At 37.9% G+C, this 22,157-nt stretch overlaps 1 protein-coding gene across 1 annotated transcript; it reads right to left on the bottom strand.

Annotated features, from left to right (window-relative positions):
- Positions 1-4,430: 4,430 nt before the first annotated feature.
- HINT3 (histidine triad nucleotide binding protein 3) lies at positions 4,431-21,317 on the bottom strand. Its single transcript, XM_081250541.1, has 5 exons — positions 20,943-21,317; positions 13,456-13,573; positions 9,915-9,984; positions 7,648-7,774; positions 4,431-5,525 (listed from the first exon to the last, which is right to left on the bottom strand). Exons 1-5 carry the CDS (start codon positions 21,141-21,143, stop codon positions 5,493-5,495), a joined length of 549 nt encoding a protein of 182 aa, XP_081106667.1. The 5' UTR covers positions 21,144-21,317; the 3' UTR covers positions 4,431-5,492.
- Between the last annotated feature and the right edge of the window lie 840 nt (positions 21,318-22,157).

The raw sequence follows: 22,157 nt of genomic DNA, 5'->3' as shown, positions 1-22,157 counted from the left end.
CCTGCCAATGCAGGGGACACGGGTTCCAGCCCTAGTCCCGGAAGATCCCACACGCCACGGAGCAACTAAGCCCGTGAGCCTCAACTACTGAAGCCCGCACGCCTAGGGCCCATGCTCTGCAACAAGAGAAGCCACTGCAACGAGAAGCCCGTGCACCGCAACGAAGAGTAGCCCCCCTCGCCACAACTAGAGAAAGCACGCGCGCGGCAACAAAGACCCAACTCAGCCAAAAATAAATAAATAAATATATTTTTAAAAAACTCTCATGGGCTTCCCTGGTGGTGGCGCAGTGGTTGAGAGTCTGCCTGCCGATGCAGGGGACATGGGTTCGTGCCCCGGTCTGGGAGGATCCCACATGCCGCCGAGCGGTTGGGCCCATGAGCCATGGCCGTTGAGCCTGCGCATCCGGAGCCTGTGTTCCACAACAGGAGAGGCCACAACAGTGAGAGGCCCGTGTACCAAAAAAAAAAAAAAAAAAAAACCTCTCAGTAAACTAGCACTAGATAAGAACTTCAAATGTGACAATTTATATAAAATATCTACAGCTAACATCATATTTAATGATGAGAAACTCAAAGCTTCCCACTGAGATCTGGTACAAGGCAAGTATGTCCCCTCTCACCACTCCTTTTAAACATTATAACTCTAAGGTTTAGCTAATGCAATAAGACAATAAAAGAAAATTTAAAGTATACAAATTGGGAAGAAAGACATAAAACTGTCTTTGTTCATAGGTGACATGATCATCTATACAGAAAATCTGAAAGAATCAATGAAAAAACTACTGAAACTGATAAGTGATTACAGCCAGGTGGCAGGATACAAACTTAATATGCAAAAGTCAATTGCTTTCCTATATACCAGCCATGAAAAAAATGGAATTTAAAGTTATAAACACAATACTTATTTATATTAGCACTCCCCACCCAAATGAAATACTTAGGTATAAATCTAACAAAATATGTACAATATCTATATGAGGAAAACTAAAATACACTGATGAACAAAATCAAAGGACTAAATAAATAGATATTCCATGTTCATGGATAGGAAGACTCAATATTGTCAGGATGTCAGTTCTTCCCAAATTGAGCTATATATTCAATGCAATTCCAATCAAAACTCCAGCAAGTTATTTTGTGGATACTGAAAAATTGATTCTAAAGTTTATATGGAGAGGCAAAATACCCAGAATAGCCAACACAATATTGAAGGAGAAGAACACAGTTGGAGGACTGATGCTACCCAACCTCAAGACTTACTATAAAACTACAATAATCAAGATGGTGAGGTACTGATGAAAGAATAGACAGATAGATCATGCAAAAAAAAATGAATCTAGACACAGACTTTATACCCTTCAAAAAAGTTAACTTAAAATGGATCAGGGGCTTCCCTGGTGGCGCAGTGGTTGAGAGTCCGCCTGCCGATGCAGGGAACACAGGTTCGTGCCCCGGTCCGGGAGGATCCCACATGCCGCGGAACGACTGGGCCCGTGAGCCATGGCCGCTGAGCCTGCGCGTCCGGAGCCTGTGCTCCGCAATGGGAGAGGCCGCAGCAGTGAGAGGCCCGTGTACCGCAAAAAACAACAACAACAACAAAAAATGGATCATAGACCTAAATGTAAAATGCAAAACTATAAAAGTCCTAGAAAATAACAAGAGAAAACACAGATGACCTTGAGTATGGCAATGACTTTTTAGGTATAAAATCAAAAGCACAATCCATGAAGGAATAACTGATAAGCTGGACATAATTAAAATTAAAAACCACTGCTTGTAAAAGATCATGTCAAGAGAATAAGAAGACAAGCCACAGTCTAGGAGAAAATATTTTCAAAAGACATAACTGATAGAGGACTATTATCTAGAATATACAAAGAACTCTGAATACTCAACAACAAGAATATTAATAACCCGATTAAAACAACTGGAAAAAGATCTTCTACCAAAGAAGATACAGAGATGGATAATAAGCATATGAAAAGATGATCCATATCATATGTCATCAAGGAAATACAAATTAAAACACAAGTGAGATACCACTACATACCAATTAGAATGACCAAAATCCCAAACAATGTCCACACCAAGTTCTGGCAAGGATATGGAGCAACCAGAATTCTCATTCATTGCTGGTGGGAATGCAGAATGGTACAGCCACTGTGGAAAACAACTTAGCAATTTTTTACAAAACTCAACATACACTTACCATATGACCCAGCAATTGTGCGACTTGGTATTTACCCAAAGGAGTTGAAAACTTATGTCCACATAAAAACCTGCAAATCAGTGTTTAGAGCAGCTTTATTCATAATTGCCCAAACTTGGAAGTAACCGAGATGTCCTTCAGTAGGTGAATGGATAAACTGTTGTATTGCCAGACAACGGAATTTAGTGCTAAAAACAGATCAACTATCAAGCCACGAAAACACATGGTGGAAACTTGAATGCATAGTACTAAGTGAAGCCAATTTGAAATGGCTATATACTGTATGATTCTAATTATATGACATTCTGGAAAAGGCAAAACTATGGAGACAGTAAAAAGATCAGTGGTTGCCAGGGGTTGGAGGGAGAGGGATGAATAGGCAGAGAATAGAGGACTTGTAGGGCAGTGAAAATACGTTTATTCTGTATGATACTATAATGATACATGTCCCTATATATTTGTCCAAACCCACAGAATGTACAATACCAAGAGTGAACCCTAAGATAAACTATGGACTTTGGAGTGGTTGTGATGTGTTAGTGTAGGTTAGCCATTCGTAACAAATGCACCACTCTGGTGGGGAATGTTGATAACAGGAGAGGCCTTGCATGTGTGGGGGAAGGGTATAAGGAAACCTTGGTACCTGTCTCTCAATTTTGCTGTGAACCTAAAACTGCTCTAAAAAAGTAAAGTCTTAAAAAAAAATTTTTTTTAAGTCCATAGGCAAAATTTTACACAGTATTTTTCAATATTTATTTAGCAGAAATTTAGCTAAGTAAACAGTTTGAAATAGTTATTAATAATTTTACAATTCTGCAGTTAAAAAAGTATCACAACATGCATAAGTAATGCTCTTGATACTATTTTAAACATTTTTAAGACAGGTTATGAATTAGCTTTGTACTGAGCTAATGTTATAGATGACTAGAGAGTTACCAAATAATTGAACTACTGAAAAGGCTGAGTGAATTTTAATTGTCATAATTTGATTATTAATCTTTACAAGAGAAGAGCCACTGAAAATGTAAGGTTCCAAGGGTTTTCCAACAAGGAGAAAAACTTACTATGAGAGGGTATAATCTCATATAAATTAAATCAAATGGCTAATCACATTTTTTAAGAGGTCCATAAGGCATTTGAAAATTCCTTAAATACCTTACATATTGTTATCATAATACTGTCAACTATGTAAGTTCACATAGTACAACATGTTGCACATGTTGAAAATTCCTTTTCTGAAGCTGATCACAGTTGAACTGATTTATAGAAACATGTAACTGCTAATCTGTGTGGATGCTCAGCCAGCTACTTAACAAAGCAGTGCTGAAAAACTTGTAAATCTAATTTTGAGAGCCCGTAACCCCTACTTCCAAATTCCCCTCTCCACCTTCAGTGAACAAAATGGAATTTGGATGTTCAGTTGTTAAGTAAATAATAATGGAAGCAGAACCCAAGGAAAGTACATGTTGGTCTCTCAGCCTAAACTTCCACTATCTACCTGCCTAACATTGAGTCTCAAATACTCAGTTCTACTGCCACCTGCTCTCAAAATTGTTTCCCTCTCCACAGCCTCTTCTATGGACATTTTTGTACTTAACATACCAAATTGTACTCACTGGTTTTGTCCGATCCTTGTATTAGCAATTAAAGGCAGACTGTCCTTTCTCACTTCTATATTTCCTGATCCTGGCAATGTCTGGTACATGTTAAATGCTCACCGAATTTATTTTTTTAATTTTTTTTATTTTTGGCTGCATTGGGTCTCCGTCGTTGCACGCAGGCTTTCTCTAGTTGCAGAGAGCGGGGGCTACTCTTCGTTGTGGTGTGCAGGCTTCTCATTTCGGTGGCTTCTCTTGTTGCATAGCACGGACTCTAGGCGCAGGGGCTTCAGTAGTTTGGCACGCAGGCTCAGTAGTTGTGGCTCATGGGCTCTAGAGCTCAGGCTCAGTAGTTGTGGCACACGGGCATAGTTGCTCCATGGCATGTGGGATCTTCCCAGACCAGGGCTCGAACCTGTGTCCCCTGCATTGGCAGGTGGATTCTTAACCACTGTGCCACCAGGGAAGCCCACCAAATATTTTTTGAATGAATTAATGAACAAATGAACTAAACAGTATTGATTCCAGAGGTTGTAACTAAGTATTTCATTACTTAGAACTATGTTTAATATCATCCCCCCCAAAAAGAAGGAAAAACAAAAAACTACTCTTCTCAGCCTGTTTCTAAGATCAATACTTTAATCCTTATGTTCATTTATATTCATGTACATGGTAGAGTTATACACTGGCACAATGTAAGATTAGCTTTCAGTACTTATTTTTCACTCACATTCACTATTGTTGGTGTAGATTAGCACCAAAAGACAATTCCTAAAGAAATATGTCTCATGAAATGATTTATCAATATATTAATGTTGCTATTAAAATTAATTTTCTCATCCAACCTATCTCTACTTTCAAATCAGGACTTTTTCATGATAAAAGACAGGTCTAACCACTTTTTAATTCTAATTTCCCTTTGGTATAATAAACAAGCCATAAAGCAACAGTTTCTGCCAGTTTTAATAGATTAATGTAACCACTTATGTTTCTTCCCAATTTATGTTCTTACAGGTAAAATTCCATTACAATGAATTTTCTTGGATAGCCAAATTGATTGTTATAGCAAATTCACTGTTACAGTGAAATTATTTTATATATATTACATAGCTTCAGGATCAATTTATTACAAAGATGCTAGGATGCAAGAAGTGAAAGCCAGAATCTGAAACCTGAGTAAAAAGTGACACATATACAGTTCTTTCCATCAATAATCAGAGATCACTGTGTAGTACGGTACTCTTTATTTTGAAATTTTATGTGTAAAATTATAGAACAATCAAGAAATAATTTCTCTTTCTCCTTCATATAATAAAGGCTCCAACAAAGTACTTTTTATACATTTATTCTTCATAAATAAATCACTATTATAATTGACTATTGAGAAATAAAAATATTTGAACTTTAAAAAAAATACAGAGCCCTTCTTGATTAACAGAATTTGTTTTAATGGGATTTTATCTATAGTATCTTATACCTTAGACAAGGAACCACTAAAACAAAGTCAATGACAAAATATTCATATAACTATATCACAGATTTCAGGAAACAAACATTAAGAAACAATTTAAGACTACCCAGTAATAGCTTTGCATAAAACCCAATTGTAATTAGACTTCAAAGAGACCAGAATATTAGTTTATGTTGAGCTAAAATTAGGAAAATCTTCCACTGTTGACATGTTCATGTTCTTAGTTTGTCAATCAAATAATCAGCCTGTAATGGAAAAATAACATATTTTTTATTCTAGTTATCACAGCCTACATGAAATAATTCTACTGGCACCCCTATTATAATAAGCCACAGCAGAAGAACTGGATACTACATATTCTGTTCCTAAAACTATCTTACAAAAAACTCTCAACATAACAGTTTTCAAACTATAGTAAAGGTGTTTATTCTATACTGTATATAAATAGGCAGATTTTTATCCACATGGCCTTTTTGTTAGATAGTTTCAATAAGGAAAATAAATATAATACTAAAGACATGGAAGAACCTGAAATGCATTTTACTAAGTGAAAGAAGCCAATCTGAAAAGGCTACATACAATATGATTCTAACTACATGATATTCTGGAAAAGGCAAAACTGGAGACATTAAAAAGATCAGTGGTTACCAGGGATTAAGGAGGAGGGAGAAATGAATAGTCAGAGCACAGAGGATTTTCAGGGCAGTTAAACTATTCTGCATGATACTACAATTGTGGATATATGTCATTATACATTCATCCAGACCCACAGAATGTATAACACCAAGAATGAACCCTAATGTAAACTATGGACTTTGAGTGATAATGACGTGTCAATGTAGTTTCATGGATTATAACGAATGTATCACTGTGGTGTAGGATGTCGACAGTGGGGAAGACTGCGAGTATGTGGGGACAGAGGGTATACGGGAACTCTCTGTACTTTCCATTCAATTTTGCTGTGAACCTAAAACTGCTCTAAAAAAATAAGGAAAAGAAAAAGAATAAAAAGTAAACTAAAGCCTTCTAGTTACATCATTTCAGATACTTTTCTCAATCATCATATATCTGAAAAATTATATAAGATTTCAGAATAAACGTTAATATCTTTATCTTGATTTTTTCAGTCTCATAATATATACTTAAATACCTAGATTTAAGAAGAGTTCAGATTCCCAGGACGAACCATTAATAGATCTCATAACTTTGTTCATTCATTTTTTTCCCAACTAAAAAATCATGTAAGGAAATACAGTTTAAAAAGTATAAAAATGTATTTCTAATTATTTTTTACTATCAAAGCATAGATAGTGTAGAAACTTAGAAATACAAATAAGAAAAAAATATCTGTTTTTTATCATACTGATTTTTTAAAGAGACCACACCAGCTTCCTACAAAATGTCCCACTTTTTAATTTCAAATATATACACCACATAACTTAAATATATTTTTAATAAAATAAAATCATCTGGACAACAAGTTGAGGAGAGAGATAATAAGTTTGAAATATGAAGTTTCTAGAAATCAACTTTTTCATTTCTTTTGTACTATGACTATAATAATAATCTGCATTAACTAATGGTAATTACTTAATTTGCAATTTGATGGTTTTTCAGATATAGCAACTATAGGTCACCTTATCATCATGGACACATAAAATAAGAAACATAAATTACTAGTCAAGTGGCCCTGGAAGGACAGAGTCATTTAATAACTAAAGCTTGACTGTCAGGTTACAAGCCAGTAATCAGTTGAATTCTATTCTACTTTTGCCCTAGTAAAGCAGAATTCTGCAATTTTTTTAGGCTCAAAGCTTCAACTTCAGATCTAGTAGCTGATGCTACTACTTGCATCAATTTCTGCAATGAGGTTGAGGATGACAGAGGCAGCAGATAACATTTACTGAGCCCTCACTATCTGCAATGTACAGTTTTAAGTGCTTTACATGTTAATTATTTCATCAATCCTCTTATCAACCCTAGATGTAGGCACTATTACCTATACGTCAGTAGTAGATTAAAAAACTTGGGCCTTAAAAAGTTTAAGTAACTTGCACATGGTCACTCAAGTAACTAATAGAGCCACAATTCAGAATTCTGAACTATTAATGCCATGAACTTCTATATCATATCCTCTGCTTACAATTGAGAGACTTTGCCATAGTATCTCTTCCTACAGACTTGATGACCTGGAAAAGTAGCCCAAATTAAAAATATTTTAGATATGTGCAAATAGAATGTTAAAACAGATGATCAAGTCTATAAGAGGTGTAAGTGCCCACTGTTGCCAAGAAAAGAAAAACTACAACAAAAAGGACAAATATTTTAAATATTTTTGTATGCTGCTAGCATAACAATAACACTTACTGTGATAAACCAATAGGAATTCACTTTATAAACCAATTTTGATAAGAAGCTAAGCTGATCGGCTGGTGCCAGAACATGAAGGTGCAAATGGGAAATGGAACTGAATGGTGGCACATGGAAACCCATTCTGAAACAGCAAGGTAAGAGATAATTGACAAATTAGTTCTACAATAGTTTAAAACTATATTTTCAGGTTAAAACACATAAATATTAAAGATATCCAAAACAGGTTACCTAAGGTAGACAGATTACCCCTCAAACATCTCTTTCACTGTTTTTCTTTATGAACTTGAGAGTATTCACAGAGTTCATCTTCATGTTGAAGTTCACAATAAGATAAACTCTTCATTGAGAAAGGCTTTCACAGAATATTATGCCTCTGTATAACCCTTATGAATTCTGAGCTGGCATTATGTCTTATTACTTCAGTTCTTATCATATTAAGCTTTAATTCTCCTAAAAGATGCCTCTGCAGTGAATCTTAAAATTACTGAACGCTGAAGTAGAAGTAGGATTCCTTTTTCCAAGACATAGCCAGTAGATGGCGCGCTTTCTCCTTTAATAAAGTGGTCATTTCCTTACCCTCACTGAAAAAACTTTATCATCACTTAAGTTTCTTGAATACTAAAAATAAGTTAGATGATAACTATTCATAACTATTTGCTTTATATAATATTTACAAGAGAATTCCTTTGGTAAAAAAAATTTTAATATGATTTAACCTCTTAAAAATCCATTTACAAACAGTTTTGTAAGTCTACTTTGTAAGTGGAGCAAGGCACACCTGTAACAATAATTCAAGCCTAGAAATATTTGCCTGTTCAAACTAGAAGTAAGTCTCAATTTTTAAAAAAGACTAAAAATGACTGGGAACATGGGAAGAAGGCAAGGAGAGGTGCTATAATGCAGCAATACAGGACAGACTGTGGAGTCAGATCCGTGACATATTGAAAAGCCTCTACCACCACCCAGAAAAGGAGACTAGGTTTTCCCTCTATGAAACAGGAGTCATATAATGGAATCAGGTAATCTAAAAGCTAGAAGTAACTCAAGGGTTCACTCAACCTTTTCATTTTAAAGATTTTAAAGATGGGGAAACCAAGATCTAGAAAGTTGAAGAGACTTCTCAAGGTCACAAAGTTAGGCAGTGGTAGAGCTAGAATTGAAACTCAGGGCGCTTGACAACCAGTCCAGTGTTCATTCTTCTAATGAGCACTTCTATGACTGGGAAGGGAACGTGTTGATTTTGACCAAAGGGTCTCAAACACCATCTGTTCCTTGTCATTATCACCCTTGGATATAGCTCATAATAGTTTTCACAGGATTTTCACGCATTTAATCTCATTTTAGCCTACAAGTAGGCAGAGCAGGTATTATCTTGGAGAGTTTAAATGACTTGTCTAAAGTAACACAGCTAGTACAACTATAGTAGCAGCAAGTAACACTAACACTGATAGCATTAGAATTCAGGCCTCCGAATTCCAGTTTAGAGGTGTCAGAAGTAATCACTATACCTGCCTTGGTACTACTTTGATCATAGAAGGCAAAATCGAAATCTTTTAAAAAGAAAAAATAAATAGATTAATTAAAACAGTTACCAAATTGAATATTGTATGCTTTTACTCAAACTTTGGTTAATGTCAGAGTTCAGTTCAACAAATTCAAGTTACTTTCATGTTAGAAGGGTAATAATGTATTTTTTTTTTTTTTTTTTTTTTTTTTTTTGTGGTACGCGGGCCTCTCACTGTTGTGGCCTCTCCCGTTGCGGAGCACAGGCTCCGGATGCGCAGGCCCAGCGGCCATGGCTCACGGGCCCAGCCGCTCCGCGGCATATGGGATCCTCCCAGACCGGGGCACGAACCCGTATCCCCTGCATCGGCAGGCGGACTCTCAACCACTGCGCCACCAGGGAGGCCCAATAATGTATTTTTAAATATTATAAAATAATTTTTTTCTAAGGAAATTCAATTTATTCACAATTTTATAGGAATGCACATATTGAACAAAGAGGACTAAGCAACTAATTTTACCTACCCACTGCTTCAATATACTTGTCTGTCCAAAACTAAAAGTGATGATTATTAGACGATGTTGAGACGTGAAAAAAAAGTTTTGTTTATTAAATTTACTAATGAACAATATGTTCACTTTCAGGAAAACTGCATTTAAACTATGAATTCCGCCATCTCTACTTTAATTTTCCCGAGGAAATAACATTTCAGAAAAACCAACTGCATATATTGTTTTCTATCTGGAAGTATACATACCTCGTATTTTTGAAGTCAGTGAAATTATTCCTTTGAAGAATGGTTTTTCCAACAGTTACCATGTTCTCAACTACAAAACAGTAAAGAAACTACATTACACTATAGGAGACATTAAGTTCACTACCTAGTTATTAACCCGAACTTTTAGGGTCCTAGTAAAAAGTCGTATCAAATGGATACACGTTTAAAGACTCATCCAGTAGCTCTAAGTTACTAAGAAGTTTGCTTATCAACAACTGAAATGAAGGTTCAACCCATCACAAAGTATCACACATAAGCTGACTTTGAACAGCTGTTGAGGGATATTATCAAGTGACTGTTTAGGACATCTGATCCTACTGAGGTCTAATTCTAATCATAAGGAAACCAAGTAATTAAACAAAAACTGTTTGAGTTAAGAGGACAAGAAAACTTTGAATTTGTCTTTGAACTCAAATTAGGAATATGACATCCCTTTATGTTGGCCCAGCCATGACTAGCTAAATGTTTGTTTTGGCTTCCAAACTCTTATTCGCCTTTAGCATCTTTATTGTCTCAATGTTTTATGGCCTTCAGGTGGGAATATGCTTCCCCATTAAAAAAATTTTGGTAACCCAGGATCTTCAAAGCACAATGCCAAACTTTAGATCTCTTTTGTTTCTGAATGGTGTAATCAAGCATTTGAAAAGAGAAGAAGTGAGAGAATCTGCAGAGGACAGTTGTTATAATGAGGCTTATAAAATCATTGCTAACAGTTTACTTCTTTAAGTCAGGCTTGAGTGGGAAGGCTTCCATGACAAGGCTAGTACCACAAGGTCAAAAAAAAAGCTCATGTTACTTCGAGCCAGACTGTATCTTGTTTTCTTTTTAAAATACTCCCAAGGGCCTCCCTGGTGGCGCAGTGGTTGAGAGTCTGCCTGCCGATGCAGGGGACACGGGTTCGTGCCCCGGTCTGGGAGGATCCCACATGCCGCGGAGCGGCTGGGCCCGTGAGCCATGGCCGCTGAGCCTGCGCGTCCGGAGCCTGTGCTCCGCAACAGGAGAGGCCACAACGGTGAGAGGCCCGCGTACCGCAAAAAAAAAAAAAAAAAAAAAAAAAATAGACACAAGAAGTATTCCCAGACAAAAAAAGGAACATTTTACAATGATAAAAATGGGTCATTGAGAAGACACGACAATCATAATTATGTATTCACTTAAAATCATATCCAAAATACATGAAGCAAAACCTATTGTCTCTTTCCTATTTCATTGATATCTACTCTACTATTTCCTTCTTTATACTTTATTTTGATCTGATTTGCTTGCCTCTTCCTAGCGTCCTAAACTGGAAACTTAGGTCATTGGTTTTGTACCCCCTTTTCTAATATAAGCACTTAAAGCTATATAAAATTTCCCTCTAGGCACTTCTTCAGCTACATTCTACAAATTTTGTTATGTTGTATTTTTATTACCAATCAATTCAAAATATTGTCTTTTTTACCTATTTATTTAAAGTTACTTAAAAATGTTTTAACTTAAAAATATTTAGTGCTGTTCTAGATTTTATTATTTATTTTAATTCTATTGAATATATTTAGTGCTATTCTAGATTTTATTATTTATTTTAATTCCATTGTCATCAGACAACGTATTTTATAAGATTTTGATCATTTGAAATGTATTGAGACATTTTATCATCCAGAATATGGACTATCTTGGTGAACATGTGCTCACAACAAAATATATATTCTATAGTTAGGTGAAGTTCTATTAATGTCTATTATAGTCACAGTGCTTGATAGTATTATTAAGCTCTTCCATATGCTTATTATTTTTCCAACTTTATAGACTGTATAAAGGTATTAATTGCAAGGACTTAAAGTTGTATTATGGAAATATTCAAATATACACAAAATCAGTAAAAACAGTACATATAATGAAATCCCAAACACCCACCATGCTGCTTCAAAATTAGTAACATTTGATTTGCAACTGTTATAAAAACTTTTAACAAGAAAAGAAATACTAGAAAAAGAAAAGCAAGCATAAACACATTTCTCCCTCCTTAAGAAAAACAGTATAAAAGGAAATACTTAAGGCTATGGTGGCTGTTGCCTAGTACTAAATACTGCACGTATATTGGCCTCTGTCTGTTGGAATGAGCATGAAACATACTAATAGAACTTAAGATGACTAAGGAATTTCACAATATCTAGAAAAAACAGTTTTAAAAACTGGTAATTCAGTAGTCTAAACACTAATAAACCACATATCGAGGTTTTCATCAAAGAGTTTTCTTAGTCACCTTCAAAAATCTGGCCCAATTTATCTATTTTGACAGCTACCTTAAAGTGTTGACCAAACATCCCAGACCCTGATGACAATGGCTATTGAAGCAGGTTTGAAGTAAACTTAGCAATGTCTTAGTAAACCACAGCTGACAAGTCACAGAAATCATGTATAGGAAAATACAGGATAATCCTGTAAGAGACAAGATTTCAGAATCTCTTTTTCAGAGGCTAAAAGTTCATCACTAAAATCTCATAATTAAACTTTGGTCCTACTTCATCTATACAGGAAATTACGAGGCAGGAAACTACAAGGCAGGTACCAATATGGTCTCACTCTCAGGTAATGTGTACTCATATGCCACACTATAACTTATTTGTTTATAACTTTTTTTAAATTAATTTTTATTGGAGTATAATTGCTTTACAATGTTATGTTAGTTTCTGCTGTACAGCAAAGTGAATCAGCTATATGTATACATATATCCCCTCTTTTTTGGATTTCCTTCCCATTTAGGTTACCACAGAGCACTGAGTAGAGTTCCCTGTGATATACAGTAGGTTCTCATTAGTTATCAGTTTTCTACATAGTGGTGTATATATGTCAATCCTAATCTCCCAACTCATTCCACCACCCTTGCCCCCCTGGTATCCATACGTTTGTTCTCTATGTGTGCATCTCTATTTTTGTTTTGCAAATAAGTTCATCTGTATCATTTTTCCAGATTCCACATATAAGTGATATTATACGCTATTTGTTTTTCTTTTTCTGACTTACTTCACTCTGTATGATAGTCTCTAGGTCCATCCACGTCTCTGCAAATGGCACAATTCCATTCCTTTTTATGGCTGAGTAATAGTCCATTGTATATATGTACCACATCTTCTTTATCCATTCTATTTGTTTATAAGTTTTCATATTATCTTTCACTTTCAGAATCAAGAAAGCCATCATTTAAAAAGCATAAAGAGGCATTATCTTTTAGAGATTTTAAAAATTAAATAACATGGTGTCTGAGATTTGCTTAAAATCCACTGTGGGAGAAGGTTAATATATGTAAAGAGATTGGCCATGAGTTAATAAATGTTGAAGTTGGGTGATAAATACATGGAGATTATACTATTTTCTTTATTTTTGTCTAGATTTGAAATTTTTCATAATGAAAGTTTCAAAAAGCCATAATGCTCCTTTATCACAATACCTGGCTAAACTGTTTCTTTTCAATTGTCACTGCCATCACTGATGCCAGTTAACGATGATATAACCATGAAGAATACTGCCATCAACTTACCCAATTCTATCTGATCTTTCTTTAGATATCTGCAGTTTCCAATATGCATCTTTGGCACCACAAGATAATGATGAGGTGCTGCTGGCTTGATATCTTTGAAGCAAACTAGGTCTTCATTCTAAAGGAAAATGTCATTTGTTAGTGAATTTTTAAAAAGAATTTCCTAATGCTGTTCTGGCATGTCTTAAACATCATACATAAATCTCAGTCTGATAGGGAAATGGTGCTTATGTTACAACAAATCTCCATTGGGCAATTTTGTGATTATGCATTATGTCCATAAAGACAAGCTTTAGCTTCCTTCATGAGATGCTCATTTATTCCAGAGAAGAAAAAGACTTATATAAAATCAATTTCCGGAAAACAATTATGAATGAAGTTCATTAAAACTTCATTACCATAATCCCAGAGTTTTTAAAAATTTCATTATATATTTCTCCATCTCTACCCTAAGGTTTTTCTACTCCTAATATGTACTTTTAAAGGTTCTACCACAGAATCATAGCAAGATTGATAAATTCTTTTTTACATTTAATTTTTTTCCAAAGTGCCATTTTCTTCATTTATAACATCTATATATCCAGGGGTTACATTATTAAACGTTTTTTACAATAATTATAAATACTTTTTCTTTATGTTTACTTGCCACTTTATAGCATTAAAAAGACTCTGAAATGCTGAAACAAACTCCAGTATACTGTACTAAGTTATGTGTCCAGTCCATTACATGTATGGTATCAGTTTTGTGGTTTCTATACTCCACACGTTAATGTAAGGAAAAAAGAAAAGGAAACAAAAAAGGGAGTCTTTCAACCTATTAACATTTGAGTTTCAAGTTTTTTCAAAAGAAAAATCTGTATTCCCTAAATAACCTTATTCAATATCTTATATTAAAAAATTAGTCAAAATTAAATAAAATCGGTATCAATAAGCATAGTTTCCCAGAATGCACTGTTGCTTATTAGTTCTCCATTCCAAGAACTAAAATTCAGTTGGAACAAGGGCCTCATATCCATGACAATAATCTTGATTTCAGTGAGAATAATGATGAAAGGCAATTGTACATACTGTACCACGAACTTCCTTATCAGTATCCATACTGCTCATCTAAGCTTCAGGTGACTGACAAATTGACCTGCAGTGAGACCACAGTTCAGTGAATGGGACTTTTTATCTACTTTAGCCCCCAGCAGAGGCATGACTGAAATGGAGGGCAGCAAAAATACAGTATTATGTGTCCCTTTCCTATCTCAAGGCTTCTATAAAATGTCCACAATATCACTCTATTAAAATATTGCTTAAATATTGATTTTGTTGCTGTCCTCATTTACATACTTTCAACCAAGAGCTGCTAAAATGTGGAGGCACAGCAACACAAAAATCTCGATTATTTTTCCAGCTATTGAGTGTAACCTGCCTATAAGATGAGAATAGAGAGGGGGAAAAATTGTAACTTCTAAGACCTTGAAGTAAACAGTGACGGGTCAACTGAATGTAGCATGAGCTATGAGGAAAGTACACAAACAAGAAATGAATTGAGGTGCCTGCCTACAGAAACAGGGATTTATGCTGTGTTTAAAGAATATGAGAATCCTATTGCCCCCAGACTTTGAGGAAAAATCTATAGCAGCTGTTGCTTTGCGTTAATGTATCAGGAAAATGAAAGGAAAAGAATCTGTTACTCTCTTCAGCTGATGCAAGACAAAGGTTTGAGGATAAGATAGAAAATTTAGTAGAAACAGAAAATCATGAGAGGTGACTAGGGATAATGTATGCAGCATACTCCCCCCAGCGCCAAGAGGAAATCTTCTGATATACTGGGGAAAGTGATGGGTTTCCTGCAATTCAGGGACAGAGACTCAGACCAGGTGTTGTGTGTGTGTGTGTATGTAAATTTACGTAAATATGTGTATGTGTGTATATATATGTATGTGTGTGTTATATATACACACACACACGTGTGTGTATAGTCCCAGAAGGTTGGTTGACTTGGGGAACCCCAAGAGCTAGCCCTAACCCTAAAATAACAAGCATGACAATTATTTCCAGTTTTATTATGGTTTTTCCATCTAGTAGTAACTTTAAATATACATATCCATGGAATGTTTTAGAAAGGGATAAGATCAAAAGGGATAAGACAGCAACGTATTTGGATGTTTAAAGTTTTCCATTATTTACTTAATGCTTCCAGCTGAGAAACAACTAGTATCAGGGGTCAAATCTAGTACAACAAAATTGTACTTCCCAGACTGATTCATAACACAACAATTTTATATGTCTTTATTTCCCCCTCAATTATGGCATTAACTTTTAAAAATCCAGAGGTAATTCTTTCTGGTACAGAATACATCCCGATTAGAATTATTTTGAGATAATATAGCTGAATTCTACCTCAAAGCAGGAGTAACACTTCTTTAGATTCATGGAACTACAAAGTGCCAGTCTAAAGGATAACAGGAGAAAAACATTAAAGAAGCTCTTAAAAATCTGCTGTCTTACATGACTCAGCCATAAGAATGAACCAATGCCCAGTTCTGTCTTCATCTCCCAAAACCCTATTTTGAAAGGTTCTGTTTACTAAATGTCATGTGTGAATACTTTATTTTCCCAATTCTCGTTAATTAAAGAAACCTACCAATTGACATAACTGTCATCATCACCAGTAGACAAAATTCCTGTCAAAAGCAAAGCAATGACGTTTTATTTAGCCTATGCAATCAATGATTGAATTAGATTTCCATTAAGCTTTCTAAAATACTGAAACTGGCTCTCTGATGTCTCTCATTGCTACTACTGATCTAGCCAGTATTTAGACTCTTCATTTAAAAGAAAGACTGGGGCGTCTCTGGTGGCGCAGTGGTTGAGAATCTGCCTGCTAATGCAGGGGACACGGGTTCGAGCCCTGGTCTGGGAAGATCCCACATGCCGCGGAGCAACTGGGCCCGTGAGCCACAACTACTGAGCCTGCGCATCTGGAGCCTGTGCTCCGCAACAAGAGAGGCCGCGACAGTGAGAGGCCCGCGCACCGCGATAAAGAGTGGCCCCCGCTCGCCACAACTAGAGAAAGCCCTCACACAGAAACGAAGACCCAACACGGCAAAAATAAATAAATTAATTAATAAACTCCTACCCCCAACATCTTCTTAAAAAAAAAAAAAAAGCCACTACAAACCCCTACAGGAAAGCTATCCAAAGATCACTCATTAAAAAAAATAAATAAGACTGTCCTCCCATTCCACAGATAAACAGGCAAAAAATATGAAATGATATTTGCACAAGGCTATTCTTTGCAGCATGATTTATGATAACAAAAGACTGAAAATAACCCAACTGTCCATAAAATTCAACTAAGACTGGCTGAATAAATTACAGTAAATCCATACAGTGGAGTATTGTGTAGTTATAAAAAGGAATAAGGAAGATCTTCATACACTTATGAAATCTCTGGAATAAATTCTTAAGGTAAAAAAGAAAAAGCATGGAACAAGGTTAAGCTATCTTTTGTGTAAGAAGGCGGAGTATAAATATAAACACACACATACATATCTACTCACAAAGGAAAGATAAACCAAAAATATTTTTTAAAGGTTTGTTATGGGGAAAGAGGAACAGGGTAGAGATAACAAGAGAATGGATACTAGACTTCAAATGTACTTTGCTTTACAATTTTGATTTTAAAAGCATGTGAATATTTACCATACATTTTTGGACTCAAAAAGAAAAAAAAAAACAAGTAGTCCTTAACAATGGAAAACAAACAGAAATGAGTGAACCTAACTATATGTCATGTTGGTAGCATAATTACACAAAGAAAAGATAATTTCAAGTGACTTTTAAATACAGAATTTGACTACCTATACCTAGTGACACCCACTAAAAGAGAATTTTTCATTTCAATTCAGATCATAGGCAAGCTTCTCAAGTGTAGGACATGCCATGTTCATCTTTGAGCTCCAAGTGAGTAACACATATCAATAGTAAGCCTGCAAAATCTGTTCAGTAAATGACAGTTGCTTAAATAGAAAGATAAAATTACCGATACTCCCTTATCTACCCCTTAAAAAAATGGTGTGTCATTAGGGTTTTCATATACTTTTCCACAGAAATGGATGACCTTCAGGCTTCCCTGGTGGCGCAGTGGTTAAGAATCTGCCTGCCAATGCAGGGGACATGGGTTCGAGCCCTGGCCCGGGGAAGAGCCCACATGCTGTGGAGCAACTAAGCCTGTGTGCCACAACTACTGAGCCTGCACTCTAGAGCCCGCGAGCCACAACTACTGAAGCCCATGCTCCTAGCCCCTGTGCTCCACAACAAGAGAAGCCACCGCAATGAGAAGCCCACGCACCACAACGAAGAGTAGCCCCCGCTTGCCGCAACTAGAGAAAAGCCCGCCCGCAGCAACAAAGACCCAACTCAGCCAAAAATAAATAAATAAATAAATAAATAAATAAATAAATTTAAAAAAAGAAATGGATGACCTTCTTAAAGTTGGAATTATGGCCATTGTTTGATGATAACAGCGTTTCTTAAACTTTTCTCATTATCACCCTCCTAAGGAACATTTTTAGACTTTTTCCTAATTGCCCTCCCATGATATGTTAATATCACAAATATATTGTGTATCTCTCATGTCCTATATGGCATAGCTGTACTTTATATATAAAGAGTAAACCATATACTTTCCTCCTTCACCTCCTTCAGGGCTTCATTCAAATGCCACCTTCTTAGTGCAGCTTTTCCTGACTAAACATTTAAAATTGCATCCATTTTCTCTTTTTTCATTCCCATCTAATGAACTATGTATCAATATTTTGAACTATGTATCAATATCCATTCTCTATATAATATTTTACTTATTGTGCTGCTTACTGTCTATTTCCTGTGAGTAAGCTCCATGAGGACAGGGATTTTTGCACATTTTATTTACTGCTATATCCTAATGCCTCCAACAGTGCCTGACACACAGAAGGCACTCATTCAAATACTGAGTAATGGAGGAGTGACTGAGTTTCCTCTTTCTCAGGGACAAAGATCTACCACCCTGGGCCATTTTAAACCTCTCCCCATTGGCACCTTCCCATCAGGATTTAAACGCACCAAAGTCTTCACTGTTTTTTTTTGTTTTTTTTTTTTGCGGTACGCGGGCCTCTCACTGCTGTGGCCCCTCCCATTGTGGAGCACAGGCTCCAGACGCGCAGGCTCAGCGGCCATGGCTCATGGGCCCAGCCGCTTGGCGGCATGTGGGATCTTCCCGGACTGGGGCACGAACCTGTGTCCCCTGCATCAGCAGGCGGACTCTCAACCACTGCGCCACCAGGGAAGCCCAGTCTTCACTGTTTTAAAAAGCTTTCTCTTAACTCCATCTCCTCCTGTAGTTACCTTACCTCTTCCCTTCTCCCCAAGCCTGCCAAACTTCCTTCAAAAGTCGTCTGTATTTGCTGTCTTCAATTTTTTATCCTTCAGGTTCTTATCAACTACAATCTGCCTTCTGCCTCACCACTGCACTGCAGTTGCTCTCCTCAAGGTCAATGACCATCACTCTGGGGACAAAACCAGTTCTGATCTAAGTTGCCCTCTCTGCAGGAATATTGGAGAGTCACCTAACCCAGATTCGAGGATTAGGGAAGGCTGATGTTGCCTCTGTTTCTCTCTCCTCTTTTCAGGTCCTCTTCCTCTGCCTCTCTCTTATGATGATAGTGTTCTTTACAGTTCTGTGTAGGGGTCCCTTCACTTCTTACTCTACATATACTTCCTAGGTGATCTCATTAATTTCCATCTTTTCAATTTCCATCTATAAGCTGACAGTTCCTATAATCTGAGCTAGAGATGCATATCTCTGCAGTGTCAGACTCCTAAATATCCTTAAATTGATTAGCTTTTCTTCATTCCCACTACTACATCTTATTTCAGGCCATCATCAGGCTGGATTACTTCAACAGCCTCATAACCGATCTCCATGCCTCCAGACTGGTCCTCTCTAAATCATTCTCCACAATGGTGTCAGATAATCTTTCAAAGATCAAACCCTTTCATGTAACGTCTCAACCCCTTTCTTCCAACCCAGCATTAACAGTAGCATTAAACACTGTAGAGCTTCCCTTCACTCTTCAAATAAAGCCAAAACTCCTTAACATGAATTACAGTAGCCTTCATAACTCGGCCCCTTGTCTACCTCTCCAGCCTCATCTTTCACCACTCATCCCCTCAGGCTCCATGCTCCAGTTAGATTGAATTTCTGTTCTCCTGTGGCAGAAACCAAACCTCTGAAGGTGCTCTTTACCAGGGGCATCTTCTCTCCTCCTCACCTGACCAATGCCTACTTACTTTTTCATGCCTCACTTCCTCTGGAAAGCCTTCCCTATCCCTTCAAATCTGGGCCAGGTGCTCCTCCCACAAGGCCTGCAAAATACTGCAGGTGGTAAAACCATCTCACCATACAACAGGGCACTGTTATCAGCTGCCTCTTCTGTCCCTTTACATTATAAAATCCAGACAGGGACTATCCTTTACCTTGCTCACCAATGAATCTCCAACAGTGCTTAGAAGGAAGTCAATTTACTTTCTACAAATGAATGAATGATTACTACAAAAACAACAACAAAAAAACCACAAAGAAGCCCAGAATCTTTGGAGCTGATTCTTTCAAAAGATGTTTCTTTAAAGGCGAGTCGAGCTGGTGGAAGAAAGTGCCTACCAGATCATCTGTTTTAAAATATCTGGACAGGGCTTCCCTGGAGGCACAGTGGTTGAGAGTCCGCCTGCCGATGCAGGGGACACGGGTTCGTGCCCCAGTCGGGAGGATCCCACAGGCAGCGGAGCGGCTGGGCCCGTGAGCCATGGCCGCTGAGCCTGCGCGTCCAGAGCCTGTGCTCCGCAACGGGAGAGGCCACAACAGTGAGAGGCCCGCGTACCGCAAAAAAATAAAATAAATAAAATAAAATAAAATATCTGGACAAAGTCTTAATGCTCTGAAAATGTCCATATATCCTAACTGATAACACTTCTAAGGAACTGGACCCTTTAGTGAAAATCAGAATCTATTAAGTAACAGTTTGACCTCGGACCCACTCCTGCCAGCCTACTTTCAGTCAATCTAACAAACAGGCTTTTCACAATTACCATTATCTATTTTCTACTGGTTTCTCTTCGGTACCAGTATTAAGAGTGCGGAATGTAAAAGCAGTGTCTAGAAAGGCGGGGGGAGGGGGATCCCTTTAATAAAATCAGAGGCCATACATGCTATTGTCCACTAAGTACCTCGGCAGCTGCAGAGAGACTTTACCACTACATTTTCTCCCCTTAGAATAGCAAAGAGGTGGCTGGTGACACTCCCCGCGCCTAGAGAAGCAAATCTGTTATTAACACTAGGACGCCCAGCCTCCCCCAGCCCCATTTAACAGGACCCTCCCCACCCGATCCACACCGGCGAGGTCCCCTCGCGGAGCCCCCAGGAGCGATCGGGTTCCCGGTCGCGCGTCGCCGCCAACCTCACAGTACAGGAGTTCAGTGCTGGGATCCTGCTGCGCCGCGATCCGGCAGAACACGCACTTGCTACTGTAGTTCTCGAGCTCCGGCGACTCTGCGGCGACGGCGGTGGTCTCCGAAGGGGATCCCAGAGGTTCTGCAGCCGCCGCTGCCTCAGAATCGGCACATGACTTCCTGAAATCGCATTCCTGCTCCTCCGCCATCGCCTCCGCTCCCGCGCCGCCGAGAGCCTCAGGATTCTCCCGGACAACAGGGCCTACGCAGAGTTAGCCTCCCGCACCTCCTAGATTTTACCTCTAGGCGTCGCCCCTCGCCTGGCGCTGGGGCGGACAGGCAGTTGGGCACGCTCGCTGATCCCGGGCGACGTTAGACCGAAGGCAACTGACTAGCTGCGGAGCCTCAAAGCCAGAGGCTCGCCTGCACGCCGGCTGCCACTAGGGGACGTGCGAGGACGCTACACGGAAGAGCGGTCGGCCGCGGCAGTCGCCCCTCCCTCTGCGTCTCGATGGTAACTATGCAGGACTTCCGCCAAAACGCAGGCTCGCGCGCCCACGTCGCGGTGACGTCACGGGAGCGCCCTATCCTCGGGGCGGAATGGAACCTGTTGACCGTACTGAATGTCGTTTCCCTGAAGCCTGTAATGTAAGGTGCCCCAAGAGTGTAACGATGTCTTAAAAAAAAGTTTTTAAAGTTTAATTTTTTAAGCTTACGAATTCGTAGGTTTTAAGAGAATGAACAAAATTTCTAGGTCTTTGTTTTCAACAAGATCATAGTTGATGCTTTGTGTACGCATTTTCAGCCATGATAATTTTAGGTGCTAAGCTCAAAATGTGAAACTGAACTTCCCATCTGTCTTTAATTGTTGTTGTTAACAGCACCAGCTAGGTCAAAACAGCGCGCTTTATCTCATTCTTCATACACAGGTAATGCGGAATCCTGTAGTTTATAGTCTGAAATATTCCGGAACTTTACTGCCAGTGGCTGGCTCATTATGCCTCACCTGGACCACTGCGATATCCTTCTAACTAGTTTTCCGCCACTCGGAAAAAACCGTGTGTTACCAACCCAGGTGCTTGGACTCTTTATAACTTTTCATAAGGAGTCTCAGACTAAACTTTTAAAAGGTCTCTCAGGGCCAGGAAAGCCATGCCAAGGGATTATCACAGATTTTTGCCTAACAGATTTGGATGAATTCCTCCCTTTTTGAGGTTACCCTT

This window comes from Mesoplodon bidens (genome assembly GCF_964165515.1).
Source record: "Mesoplodon bidens genome assembly, chromosome: 12".
In the NCBI taxonomy this organism is placed as follows: Eukaryota; Metazoa; Chordata; class Mammalia; order Artiodactyla; family Ziphiidae; genus Mesoplodon; species Mesoplodon bidens.
Note: the sequence above shows the minus strand (reverse complement) of the source record. Positions and strands in the feature narration are given on the sequence as shown.

Bases quoted from the DNA above. Each gene is read 5' to 3' on its own strand.
- HINT3 (XM_081250541.1), bottom strand. From the start codon at position 21,143: ATGGCGGAGGAGCAGGAATGCGATTTCAGGAAGTCATGTGCCGATTCT. The intron at 7,775-9,914 runs GTATGTATACTT...TTGCTGTTTCAG, and splicing joins ACTGACTTCAAAAATACGAG to AATGGGTTTCCATGTGCCAC. The intron at 5,526-7,647 runs GTAAGTGTTATT...TTTCCATTACAG, and splicing joins ATTCCTATTGGTTTATCACA to GCTGATTATTTGATTGACAA.